Source organism: Mauremys mutica, unplaced genomic scaffold (genome assembly GCF_020497125.1).
Source record: "Mauremys mutica isolate MM-2020 ecotype Southern unplaced genomic scaffold, ASM2049712v1 Super-Scaffold_100093, whole genome shotgun sequence".
Taxonomy (NCBI): Eukaryota; Metazoa; Chordata; order Testudines; family Geoemydidae; genus Mauremys; species Mauremys mutica.
This window is the reverse complement of record NW_025423263.1, coordinates 1,102,178-1,129,383: the sequence shown is the minus strand read 5'-3', so window position 1 is coordinate 1,129,383 and position 27,206 is coordinate 1,102,178. Positions and strand designations below refer to the sequence as shown.

The following is a 27,206-nucleotide window of genomic DNA, read 5'->3' as shown; positions in this document are numbered from 1 at the left end:
CCTGTGCTCCAGACAGTCCGGTTGGCATACAGTCCTCTGGGGACACGGGGAGCACTGTTGCCAGCTGGTGGAAGTTAGAGCTGCCCCAAGGCTGCTCTAACCTATGCCAACACCCAGGGTGTTGCCGAGGTGTAAGCGATTCCCTGACAGTCCCCTCTGTGCCGCACGGCATTGCTACTCAGTGCCATGGAGAATCTGGCCAAGACGACAGAGAGGCCACAACTCTCCCTGCAAGGACACCTGCTCCAGTCACACACACCCCCAAATCAGAAAGGCCCCAAGGTACACCCTCCCCTCTCCACACACACTCAGCTCCAGTCACAGAGACGAAGCAGTACCCATCCTGCTGTCCCACCGGCCCGGTCCTCGCAGCCCTCGTGCAGAGAACCACAGGAGAGATGTTATCCCATTCTGATAGCCCGTCCTGGCCTTCGCCAGTTACCTTCTTCAGCTGGTTGAAGGCCTTGGTGGCCATGGCCTCATCCCGGGAGCCCTGCAATGTGCGTTTCAGGATGTTCTGCAAGCAGGAGGCAGAAAACGCATCGACGTAAGAAGCGTCAGACGCCCCAGGTGTCAGTCCCAAGCCGAACCCCTCAGCACCAGCGATCAGCAGCCCTGACCGGTACCGGCCTCACAGATCAGTAGCATGAACCCAACGCGAAGTGCCCCAGGAGCAGAACGGGTCAACGGCACCAGCTGATGCCGGAGCTACAGACTCAGACCTGTCGCGTGTTCGAGGTCGAATTCGGCTGGTGCCCTGTGAAGCCAGGGGGACTTTGCTGAACTCAGCACAGGCGCTCAGTAGCCCAACGATTGTGAGCTCTCCGTGGCCGGGGACATGGCTGGTGCAGGCTGAGCCCGATGCACTGTGACCCTGGCCCTGGGGCAAACCTTTACAGGGCCCTTCGCGCTCTGCTCTGGCCTCCTGGCTAACACAGACCAGGGCAAAGTGATGGCAAAAGCTGCCAAATCCATTCCGCCCTCTCTGGTGCTGGTGATTGTCGCCTCCATCCAGAGCCACAAGGAACGGGGTCCAGTGTGTCCTAAAAAACAACTTAGGACACTCGAGCTAGTTAATAACAGTCCTGGTCCCGGGCACAGTACCTGGCCGTGGGGGTAACACTTACAGAATTGGGGGGGGGTATATTGAGCCCTCCCACCCTGTACTGGGAGCTCCAGGCAGCTGGGGAAATCTCAGGGCAATCTAGAGTGTCTGATCAGGGGTCAGTGCAAATCGGTAGCTTTCCATGGCGGCTTTGGTCTCTCCTGCACATTAAATAACAATAATCGCCAGCTCTCACATGGCTCTGTTATCATCTCAAAGCACAGCCCAAAGGAGAGCAGTATCTTCACCCCTATTTTCCAGCTGGGAAACTGAGGCACGAAGGGGCTGTGACTTGCCCGAGGTCGCCTAACAAGCCGGTAGCAGAGCTGGGCATAACACTCAGGTCTGGCTCTATCCACCAGGCCACGCTGCCGCCCTTGGTTCCCCTGAGCACCGTGGCAGCAGCCAGCGCAGGGAGTTTGTTTCTGGACGCAGAGTTAGGCGCCAGGTACCAAAGAAGGGTGTGTGGCTCGAGTGGGGTATAAGGGAGAGGCGAGGGTGGTAGCAGGTCACCGGTGCCCTACATCCCGGGCCTCCGAAAGCCCTCAGCTCCCGCCATGGGTCTAACTGTGCAGCCCTGAGGCGGCTGCTGCCCGAGTCTGCGGCTCGGATATCTCCAGCCTGTGGGATTGGAAGTGGCACGCTGGACAGTCTGGGAGCTTTTTCTTTACATCTGGAGCAGACCGTCAGGCAGGGGCCATGCCGGGGAAGCCCCAGGCAGACGCTCTCCAGGGAAGCAGAGAGGGATCCTTGTGCAGTGTTGGAAGAAAGTGACTCTCTCTGCTATTCTGTACCACTGTCACCCGACAGCTCGCGATCGCCTTATGTTTGCCGATAGCTGGGGGGAGATTTAATAACAGAGCCGGGCAGGACACGGGTGTTCCCGTCTGTGATGATGTTTGAGGTTCAAAAAAATGTCCTGTTCCTTACTGGAACAAAGCCGAAATCGTTCGGGGAGCGGGAGAGACCCACCCCAGAAGAGCCAGAAGCTGGGTGGTTAAAGCACTCAGCACGGCTGCCAGAGACCCTGCTCTGAATCAGGCGGATTCAGCCTGAGTTCCCCGGCCTTGGACAAGCCACGTCGCCCCTCCGTGCCTCAGTTTCCCCATCCGTAAAATGACACTTGCTGCCCTTGTAAGGCACTTAAAACACCCCTACCTGGCAGTTTGGTGGGACCTGATCTCTGAGCTACATAGAGAGTTAGCCAGCAGAAATGCCTGAATGCCCTGCAACCAGGTTTTAAGCAAGCCCTGCGTCGTTGGTTGCTAACACCACAGGCCCGGGCTCGGCACGAGAGATGGAAAGTGAAACCGCCTCAGACTGACCCGGGTAGCACCACCGAGAGCTGGTGGGTGGCGAAACGTGACTTGGGTTTTAACAATCTCCGGGGACATCCCGCCATTCTGACAATGGCTTCCCTCTGCTTGTCACTCGGGCGCGCAGCCCCCAGGGAGCCCATCGGGAATTCGGCCCAAGTAATAACAAAACAAACAGAATCCAAACAAGGGGCCGTGTAGTAACACTGAGCCCTCCTCAGCTGCAGCTCTCCAAGCACTTCACAAAGGTGGGGTATCCGCATGGGACGGGGGAAACTGAGGCACGGGGAAGGGACGCGACATGCCCAGGGACGAACAGTGAGTCAGTGGCAGAGAGAGGCCTTCGATTGCATGTGGTGCCCTATAATTCAGGGCATTTCCCTTTAATGCCAGGCCGGCTCTGGCCGGACGGATACTTTCCAGCTACACCTCTGCCCCCCCCCCCCCGAGCTCACCTCCACCAGCATCTGCAGGCGCATGACCCTCTGGAAGGGCAGGATGAGGAAGGAGGTGAGAGGTAAGCGCTGACACACGGGCCCCTCTTCCAGCTTTGCCAGGATCCCTGGGAATTTAGGATTGTCCTGCCTGGAGAAACGTGGACAGGAACGTTAGCGAGTCCCCAGAGCTGGGGTGCCAGAGGCAGCACATCCGGCCAGGGCCCCAAAGCCCACCGGGGTCGGCGGAGGTCTTTCCACGGACATGAGTGGGCTGTGGGATCCGGCCGCAAGCAAGCGCTGCGGCACCCGGAGCTCGCCACCGCGGCACCCGGAGCTCAACACCGCGGCACCCGGAGCTCAACACCGCGGCACCCGGAGCTCAACACCGCAGCACCTGGGGGCTCCTCCAGGAGCTGTCAGCCCCGCCCCCCCGCCCCAGGAGACACGCCCGCAGGAACGGGCAGGATCCCGGACAGGAGCCTTCGAACAGGCCGGCGGGGAGGTGGTGGGAAGGGGAGAACTGGTGGTGAGAACTGCCCAGCATCCCTGATGGACCAAATCCCTGAAGAGCTAAGAGGAGACAGGGCTGGACACATAGAGATGGGGGAAAGGCTGAAGGAGGCTGTGGAGAACACAGGGGACCCCCCTTCCCAAGCCCAGAGCTCCCCCGACCTGCTCACCAGCCCCCATCCTGAGCTCCCCCCGCCTGCTCACCGGCCCCCAGCCCAGAGCCCCCCCCGCCTGCTCACCAGCCCCCAAACCCAGAGCCCCCCCGACCTGCTCACCAGTCCCCCAAACCCAGAGCCCCCCCCACCTGCTCACCAGTCCCCCAGCCCAGAGCTCCCCCCGCCTGCTCACCAGCCCCCATCCTGAGCTCCCCCCCCGCCTGCTCACCAGCCCCCCAAACCCAGAGCCCCCCCGCCTGCTCACCACCCCCCCAGCCCAGAGCCCCCCCGCCTGCTCACCAGCCCCCCAGCCCAGAGCTCCCCCCAACTGCTCACCAGCCCCCCAGCCCAGAGCCCCCCCAACTGCTCACCAGCCCCCCAGCCCAGAGCCCCCCCGCCTGCTCACCAGCCCCCCAAACCCAGAGCCCCCCCCCGCCTGTTCACTAGCCCCCCCAACCCAGAGCCCCCCCCACCTGCTCACCAGCCCCCAACCCAGAGCTCCCCCCGCCTGTTCACCAGCCCCCCAAACCCAGAGCCCCCCCCCGCCTGCTCACCAGTCCCCCAGCCCAGAGCTCCCCCCGCCTGCTCACCAGCCCCCATCCTGAGCTCCCCCCCGCCTGCTCACCAGCCCCCCAGCCCAGAGCACCCCCCCCCGGCGCACCAGCCCCCCAACCCCCGCGCCCCCCCGCCTGCTCACCACCCCCCCAGCCCAGAGCCCCCCCACCTGCTCACCAGCCCCCCAGCCCAGAGCTCCCCCCCACTGCTCACCAGCCCCCCAGCCCAGAGCCCCCCCGCCTGCTCACCAGCCCCCCAGCCCAGAGCCCCCCCACCTGCTCACCAGCCCCCATCCTGAGCTCCCCCCCCGACTGCTCACCAGCCCCCCTGCCCAGAGCCCCCCCGCCTGCTCACCAGCCCCCCAAACCCAGAGCCCCCCCGCCTGTTCACTAGCCCCCCAAACCCAGAGCCCCCCCGCCTGCTCACCAGCCCCCAACCCAGAGCTCCCCCCGCCTGTTCACCAGCCCCCCAAACCCAGAGCCCCCCCCGCCTGCTCACCAGCCCCCCAGCCCAGAGCTCCCCCGCCTGCTCACCGGCCCCCCAACCTAGAGCTCCCCCGACCTGCTCACCAGCCCCCATCCTGAGCTCCCCCCGTGCCTGCTCACCGGCCCCCCAGCCCAGAGCCCCCCCCGCCTGCTCACTGCCCCCCAGCCCAGAGCCCCCCGCTCAGCTCTCCCGTGTGCGTGGCCCCCAGGGGTGGCGCTGTGAAGCAGCGGGGGCTGGGCTCACGCACAGCAGGCGCTGGTAGGTCTGCTCCTGGTAGGCCTGGTTGGTGACGTAGGGCAGGTAGACCCGGCGGAAGGCTGGGCAGTGGTGCAGGACGATGTCGCAGATGTCGAAGTGCAGGATGTTCCCCTCCAGCCGCTCCTCCAGCTCCAGCAGGAACCTGCCGGGGAGCCAGGGGTGAGACGGGGCCTTAGCGGGCAGGCGAACCCCGGCCCAGCCGGCCCCGAGGAAACCACCCACCTTTCCCAGCACTGGGCGGGGGCACTGTGCCAATGCCCTGGTCACGCCCGGGGACGCTCGAGACACCGTGGGGACTGGTCTCCCCCCGGTCTGGAGAAGGGTCTTCAGCTCCCCCCAGCCCTGGATGAAGGTGTTAGACCCTGAGACGGGGCCACCAGAGAGCGACCCAAGTCTGCCCCACAACCCCCCGGTGCACTGAGCTCCAGCATCTCCAGACCCTGGGCCCACCTGGGCAGAGCTGCAGGGAGAAGAGCCGGAACCAGCTTCCCAGGTCACCCGAAATGGCCCCTCGGCTCACTCCTGCCTCACCCCCCCACCCCCCAGCAGCACGTTGCAGGAGGTCAGAAGGGCCCGTCCCCTGGGAGGCGCTGACCTTTCACTGACGCCCTTCACTTCGGGCAGCTTGGAGAAGAGCCACTGCTTCTCCTGGGCCCCCAGGCAGCCGCTCAGCTCCGGCGAGCCCATGAAGTGCCCCACCGCGATGGAGAGGCTGCGGATGTAGGAGGCCTCCGAGGTGATCAGCTCAAACTTGGCCTGCCGGGGCGAGAGCGAGGGGGGGCGGGGGTCTGGTTTTCAACCAGAAAGTCTGCTCGGAAAGGGAACCTGGCGGGGTCCGGTCAGCAGCACTGACCGGACACTGAACGTCCAGTGACCTGCAGTAACCGGCCTCCGCCACTGGGGGGTGGGAAGCGCAGCAGCTGCTGCCGGAGCCTGGAGGGGCAGCGGCGCGCTCGGGAATGGCTCTGGTGGAGAGGGGGGTCCCCGCGGCTCCCCCCCCCGCCCCACTCACCCCCCCAGTCCCGGAGCCTGTCTCCCCTCCCCCCCCCCCGCCCCACTCACCCCCCCAGTCCCGGAGCCTGTCTCTGCCTCCCCCACCCTGCCCCACTCACCCCCCCAGTCCCGGAGCCTGTCTCCCCTCCCCCCCCCGCCCCACTCACCCCCCCAGTCCCTGAGCCTGTCTCCCCTCCCCCCCCCGCCCCACTCACCCCCCCAGTCCCGGAGCCTGTCTCCCCTCCCCCACCCTGCCCCACTCACCCCCCCAGTCCCGGAGCCTGTCTCCCCTCCCCCACCCTGCCCCACTCCCCCCCCCAATCCCGGAGCCTGTCTCTCCTCCCCCCTGCCCCACTCACCCCCCCAGTCCCGGAGCCTGTCTCCCCTCCCCCACCCTGCCCCACTCACCCCCCCAGTCCCGGAGCCTGTCTCCCCTCCCCCCCCGCCCCACTCACCCCCCCAGTCCCGGAGCCTGTCTCTCCTCCCCCCCCGCCCCACTCACCCCCCCAGTCCCGGTGCCTGTCTCCCCTCCCCCCCCCCCCCGCCCCACTCACCCCCCAGTCCCGGAGCCTGTCTCCCCTCCCCCCCCCGCCCCACTCACCCCCCCAGTCCCGGAGCCTGTCTCCCCTCCCCCCCCGCCCCACTCCCCCCCCCAGTCCCGGTGCCTGTCTCCCCTCCCCCCCCCGCCCCACTCAACCCCCCAGTCCCGGAGCCTGTCTCCCCTCCCCCCCCTCCCCACTCACCCCCCCAGTCCCGGAGCCTGTCTCCCCTCCCCCCCCACCCCACTCACCCCCCCAGTCCCGGAGCCTGTCTCTCCTCCTCCCCCCGCCCCACTCACCACCCCAGTCACTGAGCCTGTCTCCCCTCCCCCCCCGCCCCACTCTCCCCCCCAGTCCTGGAGCCTGTTTTTCCCTCCCCCCCCCGCCCCACTCACCCCCCAATCCCGGAGCCTGTCTCTCCCTCCCCCCCCACCCCACTCACCCCCCAATCCCGGAGCCTGTCTCTCCCTCCCCCCCCTTCCCCACTCACCCCCCCAGTCCCGGAGCCTGTCTCTCCTCCTCCCCCCGCCCCACTCACCCCCCCAGTCCCGGAGCCTGTCTCTCCCTCCCCCCCCACCCCACTCACCCCCCAATCCCGGAGCCTTTCTCTCCCTCCCCCCCCGCCCCACTCACCCCCCCAATCCCGGAGCCTGTCTCTCCAAACCCCCCCTGCCCCAATCTCCCCCCCTGTTCCGGAGCCTGTCTCTCCCTCCCCCACCGCCCCACTCCCCCCCCCCCCCTCCCGGAGCCGGTCTCTCCCCCCCCCCCCGCCCCACTCCCCCCCCAGTCCCGGAGCCTGTCTCTCCTCCCCCCCCCCGCCCCGCCCCGCCCCACTCACCCCTCCAGTCCCGGAGCCTGTCTCTCCCCCCCCCCGCCCCCCTCCCCCCCCAGGCCCGGAGCCTGTCTCTCCCTCCCCCCCCGCCCCACTCACCCCCCCTGTCCCGGAGCCTGTCTCTCCTCCCCCCCCGTCCCGGAGCCTGTCTCTCCCCCCCCACTCACCCCCCCACCCCTAGAGCCATGCTCAGCTGGCAGGGGGAGGGTGGGGAAGAGAGGGGAGCGGGGGCCTCAAGAGAAAGAGGCGGAGCAAGGGGCGGGGCCTCAGGGCAGAGGCGGAGCGGGGGGGGGGAGTTGGCCGCTGTGGCGCGGGCGCGGGTTCTGGGACGGGGCGTGCGGCCCCAGCGATCAGTGCAAGCGGCAGGCGCTGCAGAGATCAGCTGTTAGGAGGCAGAGCCTGGGCCCCTCCCCTGCCCCCTCGCCCTCCTGGGGGCGTCTCAGCATTTCCTGAATCACAGCTCCGGGGGCTCCCCAAAGTCCTGGCCTGGCAGCCCTGGCGAGAGCCGAGCCCAGCACGGGCAGGTGCTGCCCACACCCCCCAACCCAAACCTGGTGATCCCGGGATCTGAGCAGCCGCCTCCCTGCCGGAGCCCGGTGCTTCCCCAGGGCAGCTCGACCTCCTGGGCCCTGCAGCTCTGCCCAGGTGCACGATCCCCATCAGCTTTTCTACTGCTTCGCTGGGCCTGCCACCCTCACCTACTGCCCAGCTCCCGGTGCCCCTCAGCCCTGACCCGCAGCCCCCTGCTATCCCAGCCCTGGGGTCCCCCTCCCCCAGCTCCCGGTGCCCCTCAGCCCTGACCCACAGCCCCCTGATATCCCAGCCCTGGGGTCCCCCCTCCCCCAGCTCTGCCGGTGCCCCTCAGCCCTTGTGATGTTATTGATATAAATGGGAACCATATAGAACATGGGTTGCAACCAAGGTCCTGTGGTGGCACCAAATCCTAAGTAAAGGGGGTCATATAAGGTGTCTAAGACCAGGTTCTGGGTTGCTGGTTATGATTATGCTGTCTGTATGTCTGTGTATCATTTTGTAGTTTAAGTATAAGTATTGGCTCTATACTGTCTGTATTTTGTATTATGCTCTGCCTCTGGGAAGTGTCCCAGACAAAGCTGATGTTAGCCCTGCATAGCTGGCTTGATGGCCCATTAAAGGGCCATCAGCTACACAATTGACCCATGGAGAGAAGGCAGACACGCCTTGTGACTCAGCAAAGTATGCAGAAACTTGTCCATGTGACTGCAAACTCCATTTTTTTTGCTGTAAGTTTCCACCGTGAGGACAAAGGGATTCTTACACCTGGAAAAGCCTATCTAAGGCTGATGCATCATCTCCATCTGGTCTTCAATCCTGCTTCTAACCTCTGGAGGGACTTGGCTACAAACTGAAGCTCTACACAAAGGACTGAATGACCCATCCCAGTGGGGGATGTTCCAGAGACTTGATCTGAACCTGCAGTTTATGCCAACGCTGCTGCAAGCCTGAACTAAGAACTTTGCCATTACTGTATGTAATTGATTCCATTTAACCAGTTTTACCTCTCATCTCTACCTTTTTCCCTTTGTAAATAAACCTTTAGATTTTAGATTCTAAAGGATTGGCAACAGCGTGATTTGTGGGTAAGATCTGATGTGTATATTGACCTGGATCTGGGGCTTGATTCTTTGGGATCGAGAGAACCTTTTCCTTTTATTGGGGTGTTGGTTTTCATAACCAGTTATCCCCAGGACGAGTGCACTGGTGGTGATACTGGGAGACTGGAGTGTCTAAGGAAATTGCTTGTGTGACTTGTGGTTAGCCAGTGGGGTGAGACCAAAGTCCTTTTTGTCTGGCTGGTTTGGTTTGCCTTAGAGGTGGAAAAACCCCAGCCTAGGGCTGTGACTGCCCTGTTTAAGCAATTGGTCCTGATTTGGCACTCTCAGTTGGGTCCCGCCAGAACTGCACCGTCACAGTGGCGTAGTCGTGCTTGGATCCACAGAACCAGGTCAATTAAGCTTTGGGTCAGAACCCCACGCTATCCAAATTTGAAATTTGGGATTGAGAGTTTGGCTGGTTAAAGATCAGTGACCATGAGAGCCAGCCTGCGGTTTGAATATGAGCTAAAACTGGCAGAAATTCGAATGAAAGAGAAGCAAGTCTTGGCCCGGCTGGAGAAAGAGGCGGCCGAGAGAAAGAAAGAGGCGGCCGAGAGAAAGAAAGAGGCGGCCGAGAGAGAAGAAAAAGCTCGTAAGGGACGTCTGGAGGTGCTGGCTGCTGAGGAGGAGACTCGCAAGATGCAGCAGGAGACTTACAAGATGCAACAAGAAACTGCTAGACTCCAGCTCCAAGTCAAAAAAGCAGTGGAAGAACGGCAGAGACTGTATCCTCTGGAAAATCCAGTTTATAACTGTGTTGATATGTGGTATTACTCTGGGCAGTTCTCTGTGTTTAACCCGTTTTGCTATGGCTATGGAGAGGGGGATTCTAACCTGGTGGGAAATAGCTGTTTGTCTGTGCAAATAAGCTGTGTGTCTGGGAATGAAGTTTCTGAATGTCTGTCTGATGTCTCAGAAGGAAATCTGGAGTTAGATCAAGAGCAGAAAGATCTCATTGGTGAGGAAAATGTTTCTCAGGAGCAGATTAAAGTAGATGGTCAGGTTAAATCCCTAACTGAGGAAGGAAAGGGTAAATTTGTAATGGGTAATGGATTGTTGGCTAGTGCAGCTTGTAGAAGTGAACCTGAAATGGGTAACTGTGATTTGCTAAAAGTAGCTCAGTGTAGTGAAAAGAGCAGCAGCTTATCTGTTGGAAGAGGCAATGTTCCTGGTAGGGAAAGTTTGGAGGAGCCTAGGCAGCCTTGTGAGCTGATGGCTTTGTCTAATCAGCAGTTTGGGAAGGGAGGGATAGTGGAAGATGAGTGTCCATATCCCTTACCTGTTTCCTGTGTGGAGAAATGTGACAGTGAAGGGAATGTGCCTGTCTCTGTCAGGGGTATTGACTTACCTATGAAGGAAGCTATCTCGGTCTCCAAGCAGTTGTCTGTGAACAGCCCTGTGTGCTGGGACAAGGGAAGTGAAATCCCAAGCTGTGTGTCTGGTGAAGGAGAATGTGTCTCCGGCTCTTCTGTGTCTGTGGAGCAGACAGAAGGTGCCTGTCAGCCTGTGATGGGTGAGGGTGATTCAGTTGTCTCAAAGTTGGTTGTAAATACAGCTAAAGCCCAGGAAGGGAATGGTCCTAAGTTTGTGTCTGCTGGGGAGAATGGCACTGTGACTAGGTTGCATCCAGTTAGTGTCTTAGCAAAATCCCAGAGAACAGACAATTCTGGTGCTTGTAGTTTGCCAGTTGCTAATGTGTGGTTGGAAAAGGGTGTTGCAACTCTGTCTAATCAGGGTGATACCCTAGCCGGGGCACAAGGAGAGCATGAAGGTGATTTAATTGTGTTACCTACTGACAGTTTGACAACTTGTAGCAAGAAGGAAAAGATTCCTGCACTTGTTCATGGCCAAGGGAAGGAGACTGCTTCTAACCTGTTATCTAGAAAGTCTGTAGGTGTGCCTAAAAGGGGATTGTGTAGAAATCCGCCTGTTGGGCCTAAGGTGATTCTGAATGTAAGTGAGACCCAGAAAGCATCTGTGGTTGCTCAGGGAAGTGTTCCTTTAGAGCAAGCCCTAGGTGAAGAGGGGAAGGGCAGAATTTCTGTGAGGGGTGAATTGCTGCTTAGAGAAGCTCCTAGGGAAAGGAATCCTCAAGGTAGCCTGTGCAAGCAGTTTACTGCAACTGAAGGGTGTAAAAGTGATTTAATCAAGAAAGTTTCAGTTCCTAACAGCCAGAAATTTTCTGTTGTGAATGGATCCACTGACTTTCCTTTTGAGAGATCCAGTGTGGGCAGCTTTGAAAAGGTCTCAGGTGGAGTAGAAGCTGTTAAGGAAGTTGAGCAGCCCTATAACCACCTGGCTGTGTGTGGCCAGCTTGTTGGGGAGACAATGGTGTTGGGGCAGGAATGTCTCCAGGCTGATTCTGGGAGTGAGCAGTCTGTGCTTCAGGATCAAGGACAGATTCAGTTACTGGTGTTTCAAAGCAGAACAGTTTTATGGCTGAACGCTTGAGGAGGCAGGGGAGAGCAAGCCAGCTCTCACCCTCAGACTCTTTGAATTGGTGTGGTGTCTCTGTAAGACGAAGTCCAGCCTTGAAATCCATAGCAGCTAAGGAGTTAAAAGCTAGTGTCTGTGTTGATGCAAATTACTTGGCTGGCAGGGAGAAGAAAGAATTGCTAATAGCTGTTAGCACAGAGGGCCCACCCCATCAGCCAGTGAATTCTGTTAAGCAAGAGAAGTCAGGGTTTAATCCTGCAGGACAAGAAGGAAAGAGAGAACTGAATTTTGCAAGGGGAAGCCACAGGTTAACCCTAAAAGGCCCAAACTCCAATGGTATTGAGCCAAGGGTGTGGCATGACAAACATGTTTGTAAATGGACACTTGCAATCAATTTGTTGTTATTGCTAATGCTAAATTTTGTAACTAATGTGTTGCTATTGCCAAGAACTGTAACAATGTACAATGTGCCTAATCTTTTGGAAAGTCCCTTAAACATGTTGAAAGGAATACATGAAAACACACTTTATGTTAAAGGGCCTTGCTATACTGATGTTTCACAGTTAATGCATGTAAACAGTGTGGGAACTTTTCACAGGGGAAAATACATTCCAGACCTGATGTGCTGTATGAAAGGGGAAACTGAGGCACACTACCATATTGCTTTCATGGCTAAATGCCAAGATTCCTGTACTATGAACAACATCAATATCTACATTGGTTTAATGTTAATTGGGTTCAAAACATTGGCCAAAGCTGGTATGGATAAAGTAGCTGTTTTCTTTAGCTCTTGGCAAGATCACATGAAACATACAGGAACCATGCTGCAAAAGCTAACCAAGTTATACCTTAAGTTTGTAAAGAGATCCATTCATGTTATTGAACATGACTTTGATAAACCATTTCGGTTATACACTGGTACGGCCTCTAGCCCAACACTAGCTGTAGTGAGACAGACCCAAGGAAAGGGGGCTCTTGGGATGCAGTCAGCGATGTTTTGTCATCCCTTCCTGCATCAATTTTGCGTTGGGGGTGTGACGTTATTGATATAAATGGGAACTATATAGAACAGGGGTCTCAAACATGCGGCCCGCGGAGCTCTTCCCTGCGGCCCGCGGAGCTCCCCAGGGGAGCTCCGCAGGGCCCCCCAAGAGAAAAGCGGAGGCTCCCGCCTCCGCCCCTCTCCTGGAGCCTCGGCGCATAGAGCGCCGAGGCTCCGTCCGAGCGCCTGAGCCCCGCCCGCTCCGAGCCGCGTGGTGAGGGGGCGGGGCTGGGAGCTCTGGGCTGAGCACTGCGCTCGGCGTGGAGCTCCCAGCCCCGCCCCCTCACCACGTGGCTCTGAGCGGGACGAAGCTCAGGCGCTCGGACGGAGACGCGCTCGGGTAAGGAGGGGGGGGAGCGGGACCCACCGGGCCCGGGCCGTGGGGTGGGGAGGGGGGCCCGCGGGGGCCGGGCCCGGGCGGTGGGGTGGGGAGCGGGACCCGTCGGGCCCGGGCCCGGGCCGTGGGGAGCGGGGCCCGCCGGGCCGGGCCGTGGGGGGGGGGAGCGGGACCCGGCGGGCCCGGGCCGGGCCGGGGGGTGGGGAGCGGGACCCGCCGGGGCGGGGGGGGGGGGCGGGGAGCGGGGCCCGCCGGGCCCGGGCCGGGCCGTGGGGTGGGGAGCGGGACCCGCCGGGCCCGGGCCGTGGGGGGGGGGGGGGTGGGGAGCCCGGGCCGGGCGGGGGGGTGGGGGGCGGGCCCGCCCGGGCCCGGGCGGGGGGGGGGTGGGCCCGGCCGGCCGGGCCAGGCCGTGGGGGTGGGGAGCGGGGCCCGCCGGGCCGGGGGGGTGGGGGAGGGAAGCGGGACCCGCCGGACCCGGGCCGGGCAGTGGGGTGGGGAGCGGGACCCGCCGGGCCCGGGCCGTGGGGAGCGGGGCCCGCCGGGCCGTGGGGGTGGGGGTGGGGAGCGGGGCCCGCCGGGCCGGGCTGTGGGGGGGGGGGGAGCCGCACGCTTAGGGGAGGAGGTGGAGAAGAGACAGGGCAGGGGCGGGGCCTCATGGAAGGGGTGAATTGGGGGTGTGGCCAGGGGCAGCAAGGGGGCGTGTCAGTGATGCGGCCCTCGGGCCAATGCACTAGTCCTCATGCGGCCCTCGGGGTCATTTGAGTTTGAGACCCCTGATATAGAACATGGGTTGCAACCAAGGTCCTGTGGTGGCACCAAATCCTAAGTAAAGGGGGTCATATAAGGTGTCTAAGACCAGGTTCTGGGTTGTTGGTTATGATTATGCTGTCTGTATGTCTGTGTATCATTTTGTAGTTTAAGTATAAGTATTGGCTCTATACTGTCTGTATTTTGTATTATGCTCTGCCTCTGGGAAGTGTCCCAGACAAAGCTGATGTTAGCCCTGCCTAGCTGGCTTGATGGCCCATTAAAGGGCCATCAGCTACACAATTGACCCATGGAGAGAAGGCAGACATGCCTTGTGACTCAGCAAAGTATGCAGAAACTTGTCCATGTGACTGCAAACTCCATTTTTTTTGCTGTAAGTTTCCACCGTGAGGACAAAGGGATTCTTACACCTGGAAAAGTCTATATAAGGCTGATGCATCATCTCCATCTTGTCTTCAATCCTGCTTCTAACCTCTGGAGGGACTTTGCTACAAACTGAAGCTCTACACAAGGGACTGAGGACCCATCCCAGCGGGGGATGTTCCAGAGACTTAATTTGAACCTGCAGTTTACTCCAGCACTGCTGCAAGCCTGAACTAAGAACTTTGCCATTACTGTATGTAATTGATTCCATTTAACCAATTCTACCTCTCATCTCTACCTTTTTCCCTTTGTAAATAAACCTTTAGATTTTAGATTCTAAAGGATTGGCAACAGCGTGACTTGTGGGTAAGATCTGATGTGTATATTGACCTGAGTCTGGGGTTGGTCCTTTGGGATCGAGAGAACCTTTTCCTTTTATTGGGGTGTTGGTTTTCATAACCATTCATCCCCAGGACGAGTGCACTGGTGGTGATACTGGGAGACTGGAGTGTCTAAGGAAATTGCTTGTGAGACTTGTGGTTAGCCAGTGGGGTGAGACCAAAGTCCTTTTTGTCTGGCTGGTTTGGTTTGCCTTAGAGGTGGAAAAACCCCAGCCTAGGGCTGTGACTGCCCTGTTTAAGCAATTGGTCCTGATTTGGCACTCTCAGTTGGGTCCTGCCAGAACCGCACCGTCACAGCCCTGACCCACAGCCCCCTGCTATCCCAGCCCTGGGGTCCCCCCTCCCCCAGCTCTGCCGGTGCCCCTCAGCCCTGACCCGCAGCCCCCTGATATCCCAGCCCTGGGCTCCCCCCTCCCCCAGCTCTGCCGGTGCCCCTCAGCCCTGACCCGCTGCCCTGGGGACCCCCTCCCCCAGCTCTGCCGGTGCCCCTCAGCCCCAACCCGCAGCCCCCTGCTATCCCAGCCCTGGGATCCCCCCTCCCCCAGCTCCCGGTGCCCCTCAGTCCCGACCCGCAGCCCCCTGATATCCCAGCCCTGGGGTCTCCCCTCCCCCAGCTCCCGGTGCCCCTCAGCCCTGACCCGCAGCCCCCCGCTATCCCAGCCCTGGGGTCCCCCCTCCCCCAGCTCTACCGGTGCCCCTCAGCCCTGACCCGCAGCCCCCTGATATCCCAGCCCTGGGGTCCCCCCTCCCCCAGCTCCCGGTGCCCCTCAGTCCCGACCCGCAGCCCCCCGCTAGCCCAGTGCTGGTGATGGCCCTGTGAATGCATTGCGGGGGGGCAGGGAGGAGAAAGTGCGACTGAAGCTAACGGCCAATGGGGGCCTAAGAAGAATGGCACCAATGGCAGGAACCCGCCGGCCCAGGAGGGTCCTGCCAGCCCTGGGGTCCCGGGATGGGGCTGATGCCAGGCCCGGCTCTGTGTGGGCGAGGGCTGACCGGGCGCTGGGAAGGACTTTGCGTCCCGGTGCCCAGGCCCCTCACCTCCTGCAGCTTGCACTCCTGGAGGCTGATGGTGCCGAGCAGCCCGCTGCCCGGCACGTCCGGGATCTCCTGCCACAGCGAGAAGGTGGAGCCGCGGGACGAGCGCTGCGAGCGGAACGAGCTGCTGGGCGACAGGTTGGTCGTGGGCGGCGCCTCCTCCTCCTCCGCCAGGGCGTCCTCCCGCTGCTGCCGCTGGATCTCCCGGGCGATGGCGGCGTCGCTGTATTCCTGGTACAGGACGGCTACGGGGGCCGGGGGAGGGGTCAGCGTCCAGGCACTGGGCCGAGGGGGCCCTTCAGCAGGGACCGAGACGCCATCCCCGGGGCGAAGGGGGCACCCTCGTGGGGCCCAGCGTAACCCCAGGCGGGCAGAGCCGGGGTGGGGCACTGTGGCTGGGGCCGGGGTGGGGAGAAGGGGACTGCCCATAAGAGCAGGGGGGAGGGTCCGTGCCAGCTTTGCCCTCTGCCCTGTAGCCAGGCCAGGGGCACAGGCCGGCAGCTCCTTCCCTCTGTGCCCATTTCGGGCAGGCTCGTCTCTCTGGCGTCTGTGCCCTGTGCTGCCAGCTGGCTCCGGACCAGGCAGCAGACGCCCAGGGATAGGGGCGCACGGGCTGGCTGGGGGGGGGGCACGTGATCCCTGCCCCGGCGTTAAAGGGCTCGGCACGGCTGTCCCGCCAGCTGGGACGTGGGCTCCCAAAGGCGGAGGGGAAATCCCCCGGGAGGGGCGAGCTTACAGTTCAGGAGGAACCTCGACTGCCGCCGTTCGTGCTGGACCAAAGCGCTCGGGCTCCCACCCGGCTCCGCCTCGCTCCTACAGAGGGGAACACACGGGGGGGGGGTGAGGGCTGGAGTCTGCACCCCCCACACTGACTCATAGGGTGGAGGATCAGGGCCTGGGGGCTGAGTCACGCCATGGGGCCTGATCCTGAGCTCACTCATCCCCGTGCCAATCAGGAGTGACAGCGGGACCAGGGGCTCTCGCTACACTCACTGCCCCACAGGGCCGCCCAGAGGGGGGGGCAAAGGGGGCAATTTGCCCCAGGCCCCGGGCTCCGGAGGGGCCCCCAAGAGAAGAGCGGAGGCTCCCGCCTCCGACCCTCTCCTGGAGCCTCAGCCTCCGGCCGAGCCCCTGAGCCCCGCCCCGCTCAGAGCGGTGTGGGGAGGGGGTGGAACAGCTGCCTCCGCTCGGCGTGGAGCTCCCAGCCCCGCCCCCTCACCACGCGGCTCTGAGCGGGACGAAGCTCAGGCCCCGCCGGAGACGGTGCTCGGGTAAGGGGGCGGGCGGGGGAGTGGGACCCGCCGGGGCCGGGGCGGGGGGGGGGGAATGGAAGGGCCCCCCGCCGCCGAAGACCCTGGGCCCCCGGAATCCTCTGGGCGGCCCTGCCGCCCCACCCAGCCCCATGGGCACGGCCCTGCTCCTCCATCGCCTGCGCCTGGCACGGGCCTCGCGCCAGCCCCGGGGGGTGACATGCACCTGGCAAGGCCATCAGCATGTTGCGAGGAGGGTGGGGCCGTGTGGCTGGGTGTCCCTCCCCGTTCCAAACCCCAGCATGGCCAGAGCCCGCCTGCCTGGCCAGCTGTTAGCGCCTGCTGAACACTGAGCGGATCATTTACTGGTTATTTTAGGATCTTTTAAAAATCAAAAATAAATAACCAGGAGAGAGAAAAGACCATTAGAAACCAGAGGGGCTGAGAAACGCCTCTCGTGTGCCTCTCTCCTTGGCGTCCAGCCTGGCTCAGACGTGCCGGGGGGGCTGCAGTGGGTGAAATGGGGAACACACTCCCCACACTGTGTGGCCGGGCTCGGGGCTCACCCCCTTCTCCAGCGGGATGCTGGGTTTCTGGGCGGCGCTGGGTTTCTGGGGTCCGGTTCACAGCGCTCACTGATAACTGGGTTTGCAGCCCAGTCCCCGCCAGCCCATGGCCTGGGACATCCAGCTGCTCCGAGGAACTCGGCGTCACCTTCCTCCATCCCCCCTCTCTCGACGGGCCAGATCCCTGCAGCCTGCCCCTCGCCTGGGCCTTCTGGTGGGCTGGGAACGCCCCCCTAGGGTCGTGGGCTCTCCCCGCTGGCCTTACCTGGGCCAGATGTTCCCTGGCTCGCTGGGCAACTCTGGGGACGGGAGGCCATCGCTGCCCGTGCTCCTGCGGCTCTGCTCCCTTCCATTCGGTTTACCTGCAAGGATGGACGGCAGCTTCACAGCCGATCGGGGAGAAGCTGGGCTGGCGTCTGTGTCAGGGCGCCCTGCCTGCTCTGCCTCCACTGGTCCATCGCTACCCTGCCTCGAACAGGCCTAACAGCTCAGGGGAAGAGGGAGAATCCCATCATGCACCTGTGCGGTGATGGGGGCAGAGAGGGAAAGCGGTCCAGGATTCCACCCCATCCCTTCGCCACGGCCATGGCGACTCCACCCCCTTCTCACGCTTTCCCTGCCAGTCCGAGAGGAAGCACATGGGTGGGGGGACGGAGCTGGCATTACAGATATGCCCCTTCTGCCCGCATCTCCTCCCAGGAACGTGGTTCTCCACCGTCTTCAATCGGGGGGACCACTCGACGAGAGAGGCCTTGTGGACCACCATCACCACTCCCAGACCTCGCCACCGGGAGGGAGGTCCCCCAGGATGGGCACCAAGGACCACAGGCCTGTACGCCATAGCGTGAAAGCCGCTAACCTGCCGCTAAGGCGGGACAGAGCGTCTGATGCAAAGGGCGTTGGAGTCAACGGAAAGAAAGAAAGAAAGAAAGAAAGAAAGAAAGAAAGGCCCCAAGCCGACCATACCAGTGTGACCAGTAAGCCCAGTGTGAGAATCCCAGTACCTTCCTGGCTCGCCCAAGCCCCTTTCTCCTTGGAAGCGCTCCTGGCGGAGAGGGACTTGCCCAGCTTGAGGGAGAAGGTCGCCCTGCGCTGAGCCAGCTGCAGCTTGTTCATGAGCTCCGAGGCCGAGAAGCGCCGCCTCTCCTGCTCTGCCGAGCCCTTGGCGCTCCGGCCAGCCGAGCACGGGGGCAGCGCCAGGTCCAGTGTCTCGGGCACCGCGTGCGGAGGCCCCTCAGGAGCCGGCCTCAGGTCCAGCGGCTCCATCCCCCGCAGCGTGAGCTCCCCCGCACGCCTGCCGTCCTCGTGGACTGGGGACCCCGGGAAAACGGCGTCTCCATCCAGGCTGGGGGACGTGTCGCTGAGGGTCTCGGGGGAGTAGACCCTGATCTTCCTCCCTGGAAGGAGAGAGGAGCCATTGATGATTAGGCCCCAGGTAGCAGGGAAGTGGGGCATGTGGGAGCAGGGCTGCTTGGGCCCAACGGAGCGGAGCTGCCCGGGGGAGACAGCTCATGGGGCTGCTCCATCCCCTGGAACTCGGGGCCTGCCACCCTCTCACGGTGCTACCGCCACACGGGGCATCAGTAGGGCTTAAGCCCAGGAGTGCTAGCACAGACCTCTGCCACTTGAGCTGAAGGAGGAGCTCCACCCGCTAGCAGCAGCAGAAGGCTATTATCCTCTCTGTGGATTAATCACCAGAAGGGGACATGACACCAGGGGCGGCTCTACGTTTTTGGCCACCCCAAGCAGTCATGCCTGGGAGGTGCCCCGGAGCCGCGGGAGCAGCGGACCTCCCGCGGGCATGACTGCGGAGGGTCCGCTGGTCGCGTGGCTCGGCTGGACCTCCGGACGGTTCGCAGGTCCGGCGGCTCCGCTGGAGCTGCCGCAAGCATGCCTGCGGGAGGTCCAGCTGAGCCGCGGGACGAGCGCCCCCTCCGCAGTCATGCCTGCGGCAGGTCCGGTCGTCCCGGGGCTCCGGTGGACCTCCCGCAGGCATGACTGCGGCAGGTCCGCCAGCCCAGCCTGCCGCCCCCCTGGGAAAGGGCCGCCCCACGCGGGTGCTTGCCCCGCTGGGGTCTAGAGCCGGCCCTGCATGACACACACAAGGCATGTGCATAACCTTCCACCCCCGGAACCCCGGAATGCTGAGCCCGTCTCTGCCCGTCCCTACCTGTTTTCACAACAACGCCCAACCTTTACAGCAGCTTCTGGCCAGGGGGTCGCAGCAAATCAAGCCCCATAGCTGCACCCCCCTCTGCCCCCATTGTGAGATGAGATGTTCCCTGTTCTACAGAGGGGGAAACTGAGGCACAGAGGAAGCCAATGGCTGATCCTGAAATAGAATCTGGGCCTCCTCACTCCCAGCCGCCAGGCCCTGCTCCCTCTAGGTGCAGCTTGAGCAGCCAACGTGCGGTTGCACCAGCAAACAAAGTTCTGGGCTCGTGTCTGCACGGTACTATTTGCAGATGTGTTTCCAGATGGAATTAGCTGGGCCCATGGGAGTTAGGCACCCAAGCCCTTTGAGGAGCTGGGCCTCGGCCCTGGCACGGCAGGATTGTGTCCCCCCCGGGGCACCAGGGTGTGTGATGTGCACTTAGCCAGCTGGATTTCACCTGCAGCCTCCTTCCCTCTGGACAGCGGGAGCAGATGGCAGACAGTGGCGTCTGCCCAGCTGTTTGTCACAGGTGCTGCCTCCCGAGAGGTGTGTGCCACCCTCTGCTCCTGTCACACGCGCAGGAGCCAGCTCAGCTTGGGGAGAGGGCACTGGAGTCTGCTCCCGGCGCAGCCCTGTGCCGGACCAGGGAGATGGATTCAATTCCGGTTCCTGCATCGTCAATGGCACTGCTAACCGGCTCCCAGGCGAGGGCCCTGAAACCACTGGGCCGACGCTGCACAGTAAATAACCAAAGAGCATTTTCCAGGATCGGCTGCTTTCCTATGATCCCAGAGGGCGCTATCCAATGGGGGGCTATTGCAGAGCGCCGTGTGTGGCCAGGACGAGGGGCTGTGCGAGCCGGGCCCCCTGAAGGACCTAGTGCCTCCTGTGTTTGGACTGCGGCTCCCTGAGCTCCCTGAACAGGGCCGGTCCCTGCAAACCTCCGGGGCCCCTTGGGAGCACGGCAGGGCCTGCTAGTTTTGCAGCAATGCGATCCCAGAATGCTTTGCAGCATCCGGTGCAGTGACTTGCTGCTCTCTTGGGCTGATGGGCTCTGTGGTCCGTCGTTTACTGACGGGGGGTTGCCGTGCCCACGCTGCGGCTCTCTCCTGGCATGGAACGCAGGAGCTGGGGTTGCCACTTCTGGGGAACCGAACAGCAGGGCATCTGGGATGATCCTGAGCCCGTTAAACTGGCCTGGCCCGGCCGTGGGGACTGGGCACCCTGACAGATTTACCGGGGCAGCTACCTCAAACCAGGGATAACCCCGGGAAACGGGCCAGGGGGCCACCCTAAGCTCAGCGCAAAGGTTTGGAGACTGGTTCAGCACAGGAGCCTCCCAGAAACCCCCTCAGCACCTGCCATCACTGACATGACGTGCCCCATAGGGGCCTCCTGGAGTCCCCAGGAATTCCCGATTGCGTCATGCAATGAAACTTCCAGGAATACGTCCAACCAAAACTGGCATCCCTGGCGGGGTCCCAAATCCAGGCTCTGGCGGGGGGTAAATTCCAGCGCTGGTGTGACGCTGGCAGACCAGGTGCCAGCTCATGCCAAACTCCCCCTGCCCCCGCTGACTACGGATAACTACACAGCTGGGCGTTGGGATGGTGGAAACAGGCACTGGAGTTCTCCAAGTGTGCTTAGCGTTCTGAGCTGACGGCCTGTTGGTGCGTGGCGCCGGCGTTCGTCCCACGGGTAACGCCCGCAGCCCGTATTGAGGGCAATGTTTGAGCGTTTGCCTTGTGAGCCTCTGGGACCGTGTCAATCGCCAGAGAGGAGAGAGACACTTAGGCCTCGGCTGCACTTGCAGCTGTACAGCGCTGGGAGTTAAACCCGCCTTCGGAGCGCGCAGCAGGGAACGCGCTGCAGCCTGGCCACACTACCAGCTGCCAGCGCACTGGCGTGGCCACGTCTGCAGCATCTGCAGCGGCATTGGGAGCGGTGCATTATGGGCAGCTATCCCAGCATTCAACGTGCTTTTCAAGTGAGGGGTGGGGTGGAGTGCGACAGGGAGCATGGGGGGAGAGAGTGGGTTTTTGGGGTGCTGAGAGTGTGTCAGCTCCCTGCCTTGTAAGTTCAGACCCTCCTCCCTCCGCCATCCCCCTCACTCACTGAAAGCAAACAGCAGCTGTTTCTTTTTTTCTCATAGACCAGGTAAGCAGCCGCTCGCCGAAACGGACCCCAACCACCGCCACCCCGCGCCGCCTCTCTTCAAGCAAACGTTAGCTGTCGGCACTCCAAACGGAGCCCCCCTGCCTGCCTCTCACTCATGCAGTAGCTGTGTTTGGTTTTTTGATAAGCAGCCCCCGAAACGGAGCTTTGAAAGGGCACTTCCTCCTCCGGAGATCACAACAAAACAAGAGAGGCCGCTCCAGTTAAACGGATTATGGGGAGTTTCTGGAGGTCAATCACTGCGTAGTAACATTACTCCCCGTTTACACTAGACAGCAGCGTCTCAGCCGCTACGCAACAGCTGTTATTCCTCTCGGGGAGGTGGAGTACCAGCAGCGCTGCAGCCGCGGAGACACAGCGCTGTACGTGCCTGGCCAGTGTGGACGGGGGGTGAGGTACAGCGCTCTGGGAGGCTTTATTGCTCTGTAACTCGCAAGTCTAGCCAAGGCCTTAGCCATGTGAAATGCTGGGCCCCCACGGCAGGGGTTGTCTGCCCAGCAAGGAAGGCCCATCGCGCCAGGCGGACTAGCCTGGAACATTAAAGAGGACAAAAGCCTTTCTCCCCAGTGAAGATGAGGCATGCGGGTGAATTCCTCCCATTAGCTGAGTTTGCAGCTCAGAGCAGAAGAGGGGAAGGGAATGAAAAGCCCTAAATGGAAGGAACGGCGTCTTTATGCTGCCTGGACGTGGGGGGAAGGAGGACAAGAAGCAAAAGATCCCCAGTGCTTCGCCTGGGTTAGCCCTGAGGGGCGTCTTTGCCCTTCAGCCTGTGGGCCGCAGACCCAAAGGGGTCCACAGACCGTGTCTACGATTCCCAAAGGGGTCCGTGCCGCCATTCGAGACGCGTTAGGGCTCCGCAGATGGGAAAAGGTTGAAAACTGCTCCTCTAGAATAAACCTTCAGATTGTTTATTACAGGATTGGCTACAAACGTTGTCCTTGGTGTAGGCTCTAACGTGCTATTGACCTGGGGTAAGCGACCGGTGCTGTGGGACGGGAAGTAATCGGAATATTCTGTGATCCTTGGTGTAAGGGGCCATCCATCCATCACAAAGGCAGGCTCACCCGGGGGGCGAGACAGATCAGGGTGCCCAGGGGGACTGGCTGGGACTCCATGGTTAGGGCGGTGACGGGGGTTTGCTCTTGATCCTTGGTTGGTGAAATCAACGTATTGAACTCACAACCAGTTCTGCCCTAAGACTCCGCCTGGAGGTTGGCGCTTACGCCACGGCAGGGCAGCTGGGACCACCTGCAGCTGGGGACCTGGGACCTTCGAACCCCACAGGCCTCACCCCTGTGCTGGAGGAGCCTGGCCGGAGGGGAGAGTGGAAGATCATAAACGTTCCCTTCTGGCCTGCAGCTCTGTGCCTCCTCCCTAGCGTGCCCTGCCAGACGCCCCCTCTCGGAGACCCCCAGCTTGCGTGGGACTCGTGAAGGGGCATCCAGGGTGGGCAGGGCTCCCACCCCCCCTCTGCCTGCCCTTCCTGTCCAGCCTCCCCCATGAGACCAGCCTCTTCCCGGCACGCAATACTCACAGGCCAGCTTCTCCTTCTCCACCCCGTGGGATCCTCGCCCCTGGGACTCGGGCAGCCGCGGGGGGCTCATGGGCCCGCTGACGACGTCGTGGAGAGAAGAGTCGCTGTGGAGCGAGCGTGGCTCGAAGGTGGTGCCGTGAGGCCAGCTGTCCGCCTTCCCCGCCCCCTGCCGTCCCTGGGGGGCAGCGATCCCTGCCGCCCCTGGGTGAGTCCCGGAGCTACCGCTCGCAGCATCGCCTCCCAAGGGGACCCCGGAGTCCGGGATCCAGCCCAGCCTGGGGCGGAAGTCTGGGTAGCTGTGATGGCAGGGGGGCCAGCCTTCGGGGCTCAGCTGCAGGCTTCCCCACCCGTCTGTGGGGCTGCTGGGGGAGCTGAGGAGCCCCCAGCCCTCCGAGGAGCACGGGACGAGACTAAAGTCCCCCTGACTAGGAGGCTGGAGGTTGGGGAGCTCCACGAAGGACAAACTCTCCTGCTTGCAGACGGCCACATGGTGCCTCGCTCGGCAAGGCCTGTCCCCCAGGGCCTGGGGCCCGCCCACGGTGAGGATCCCCATCCGCTGGCTCCCCGCTCGGTACGGCAGCGACGCCAGGTGGGGCTGGAAGTCCGGCCGGGGGCGGTATTCCATCACCGAGGGCCGGCCGGCCCTAGACCTGGAGGGGAGAAACAACGGGACCGCATCAGGCACGGGCAGGCCACGGGCCAGAGCCCCCTCTGAGGAGACGCCAGGGCCAGAAATGCCCCCCAAGATCTGGCTGGGAGCGAGTGGGGAGCTAACGGGGTCAGTGGGGGGGGGTCTCCGAATGGGATCAGTCTCCCACCCCCATTAGAGGGTAGCGTCTGCAGCAACCATTAAATCGCCCAGTTCTCCCAGCTGGCCTGGGCCTGGCCAGCCCGAGGGGAAGGGGAACAGGGCACCCGTCTGCCCGTTCTGCAAGTGGATCTCAGAACCCGTCTCCAGATGTCACCTTCCTCCCCACTCCCTGTCTGCTCCCAAGACGCGGCCTGGCCGCTGCGCGCATCAGCATGTGCCCGGCAGCCCTGCAAGGCAGCAGACTTGGGTTCGAGACCCTCCTCGGCCGTGTGGCTCGAGCAGGACACTCGGGTCCCCCATGAGACCTGCTGCTCTTGCCTCATTCCCTGCAGCGCCTCCTGCTGGGAGAGGCTGGGGCTGGAGGAGCTGGGAATGCCGGCACGGCCAGTGCTCCTGCCCCATTTCCCACAGCGCCTCCTGCTGGGAGAGGCTGGGGCTGGCGTGTTCGTGCTCCGCCAGCACCTGTTCCCCATCACGGTGACGACTCCTGGGAGAGCCTGGGCCCAGAACAGGGGACCCAGGGGCATGGGCTGCAGTCGGTACAGAGACACCCCCCGCTGTCACACCCTCGCTGCCGCCCAGACAGAGCCCTGCCCGGCAGACCGGGGCTCTCAGCCCTGCCAAAAGGCGAACAGCTGTGGAACAAAACCTCCTGCCAGCATTTGCAGCTGCCCGGCTCTCCTCTGCCAAACTCCTCCCCTGCCCACCAGGAACCTCGGAGCCTCCCGCTCCCTGCCAGCTCTAAGCCATCGCTGGCCCCCGGGGGGGCTCCCAAGTCACAAACTCCTGCAGTTGGTTTGGGTTTGGGGCTCGCCCGCTGGGGGGGGGTCAGCGGATCAGCTGGCTCAGGGGGCCGAGCTCAGGGAACATGGACGTGTCTCCCCGTGATCTGCTCCCTAAGAGGGGCTGTAGGAGAAGGCCAGATCCTCAGCTGGTGTAACTCAGCCTACCACCATTGAAGCCAATGGGCCAGATCCCACTAGGTGTCATTCACTGTAGCTCCATGGAAGCCAGTGGCGTTCCCCAGCTGTGATCATAGTCCCAGGGCAGGACACAGCTGCGGGTGGGGCTCAGGAACGGAGGAGCTGGATTCGCTTCCTGAACCAGCCACCTCCCTTCTCTGGGCCTCAGTTTCTCCCATCCATAAAATGGGGCTAATGACCCGACCTTCCCTTGACATGCTGGGGTGCAGCGCTCTGTGGCAGGGCTGCCCACACGGGACCTTCCCTGCCAGGCCAGGCCCACAGGGCAGCATCGGACCAAGGTCTCCCCCGTGTTCGCAGGGTCCCCTCGGGCTCATGAAGCTGCAGGGGTGGCAGTGCCAGCAGCCCTGGTTGCTCCTCCATCGGGCCCGCCCTGCTGTCCCGTCGCTTGGCCATGCCAGGAGCAGGGGAGGGGAGGAGTTGGCTGACCCTACCCCAGAGGAGATGGACGAGGTGCTGGTGGGTAGCAGGGAGCGCCCGGAGGAACTGGTGGGGATGGGGGGAGGGCACTCACCCTTTGCCAAGGGGGGTTGCAGTCTAAGGGGTCTGTAAGGAGCCCCAGCGGCTTCTAGGTGCCCAGGTGGCCAAGGGCCAGTGTAACCCGCTCTCCCGTGTGCGCCTGAGGCGCAGGAGGCAGGAGTCTCCTGCAGGGCCCGGCTGTCCCAGCTCACAGCCCGGCGGGTGGCCACCCTCCAATCCCCTCCCTCAGCGCGCTGGCTAGGGACACGGCCTCGCCGTCGCTACACGGGCTGAGCCGGGCTGTTCTGCGAGGGGGGGGCAGCCGGTCAGAATGTACCAGAGCCCGGAGGGCCGTGAGGCACCCCCTGCGGGTACAGGGCGCCAGGCGCTGCCCAGTGCAATTCCCGGGCTCGCTTTAATCCACCCAGCGCCCCGGGATGGGCCCCGGCCCCCGCCAGCCATAGCAGCTGGGCGCTCCCTTCACCGCCCTTCGATCTCCACTGTCCCCGGGGGGAAGGAACAGGGCAGGCGTCCAGAGCTGTCCCCAGGTGCCCTCCCACTCCTGCCGGAGCCAGCGCCTCGGGGCTTTGCTGAGGGCCTCCGGGGGGGGGAGGTCAGGTCCATGGGTGCTGCCAATCCCAGCCAGCCAACCCGGGGGGGCACCTGTCATTAAGAGCTGGAGCTTCCCTCCATGGTGGTGCCAGCCCACCACAAAGCCTGGAGGAACAGGAGCCCAAGGAAACATCCACCCCCTTCCAGGCCTGCCAGGCCCACCCTTCCTGCTGGCACAGGGGGCCACAGAGTCGGGTTAGAGCCAATGGCAGCAAACGGGGCTCCCAGCTCTGGGTTCTCAACCTCGCCGCTGGCCTGGGAGCCTTGCAAGATCCTGATGAAGGATCCTACAGGATGTGCCTGGCATCTGCCTCTCTTGGTAACGAGCTCAGGGGCAGAGCCGCCCTAGAATACCAGGGTTGGAAGGCACCTCAGGAGATCATCTCGTCCAACCCCCGGCTCAAGTTTTTTGCCCCAGTTCCCTAAATGGCCCCCTCAAGGACTGAACTCACAACCCTGGGTTTAGCAGGCCAATGCTCAAACCACTGAGCTACCCCCCATACTCTGCAGGGAATGGCCCCTGGGCGGGTTAAGACCAGATCCCTTTTTTCAAGGGACCAGTGTCTGAGTTCGCTGTGGTCAATGGGGCAGGTCCCCCTGGCGTTGGGCCTTTCAGAGGGCAAGATGCCGGGATTTCTTCTTTGCATGACAGTAGAACCTGGAGCCCCCAGCTGAGACCAGGCCCCCATTGTGGCAAGCGCTGTACAATTCTAACTGGACAACCGGGGCCAGGGAAACTGAGGCCTGGAGAGGGGAGGTGACTTGCCCAAGGGAACCCAGCAGGTCCTGGGCAGGCCCAGGGCCAGATTCCAGCCGCGCCCTGGCTCACTTCGCACACGACACTGGTACTTTCAGGAGGGAAGCGGTGACTCCTCTGCATGAACAATGGGACACTGCTCCGGGCGAGCTCACGGTACCAGCGCTCGCCCTGCGTTCGGCGACACCGAAGGCCCTTGGAAAACCTAAAGGGCTGCTCCCCGCGGTGGCTGTTTGATTGGTCACCTTCCCCCCTGCTCGGCCGGTGAAACCGCCGCATGGCTGCCCAGGTCACACCCGTCACAGACTGGCCGAGAACCCTCGCCCCGTGGCCACGTGCCTGCGTGGGAGTCGGGGAGTGGGCGTAGAGAATTCAGCACAAGGCCTGGTCACACGGTCAGTACAACCGGCCAATGCGGTGAGCTGTGTCCACACTCCGCCGCACCGATCGCGCTGGCTACAGCTTTGGACCTCGCTGGGGCAGGGTGGAGGAGGCTGGGTGGGAAGCAGGCGGCTGTTGCTACAGGGCCCCAAGGGGGATCCCGTGGCTTTGCCGCCCAGTCCAGGAGCACAGGGACTTAGCGAGGGTTTATCGTCCCAGCCAAGCTCACTGGGCAGCCGAGCCCGGAGGCCGCTGAGTCCCTGACACAACCCGCTCGGGGATCCCCCCTCACACAGAGGGCCGGGAGGAAGGAGGACGTGC

At 62.6% G+C, this 27,206-nt stretch overlaps 1 protein-coding gene across 1 annotated transcript in view; it reads right to left on the bottom strand.

Annotated features, from left to right (window-relative positions):
- The window catches only part of LOC123358668 (rho guanine nucleotide exchange factor 19-like), a 29,319-nt gene extending 5,812 nt beyond the window's left edge, over positions 1-23,507 (bottom strand). The window contains exons 1-9 of the mRNA XM_045000974.1: positions 22,883-23,507; positions 18,023-18,415; positions 17,284-17,380; positions 15,939-16,015; positions 15,206-15,447; positions 5,418-5,578; positions 4,812-4,964; positions 2,877-3,006; positions 443-517 (exon numbers count right to left, since the gene is read on the bottom strand). Of these exons, the coding sequence (XP_044856909.1) occupies positions 443-517; positions 2,877-3,006; positions 4,812-4,964; positions 5,418-5,578; positions 15,206-15,447; positions 15,939-16,015; positions 17,284-17,380; positions 18,023-18,415; positions 22,883-23,507 (1,953 nt within the window). The remainder of the gene's footprint in view (positions 1-442; positions 518-2,876; positions 3,007-4,811; positions 4,965-5,417; positions 5,579-15,205; positions 15,448-15,938; positions 16,016-17,283; positions 17,381-18,022; positions 18,416-22,882) is intronic.
- Positions 23,508-27,206: the final 3,699 nt, after the last annotated feature.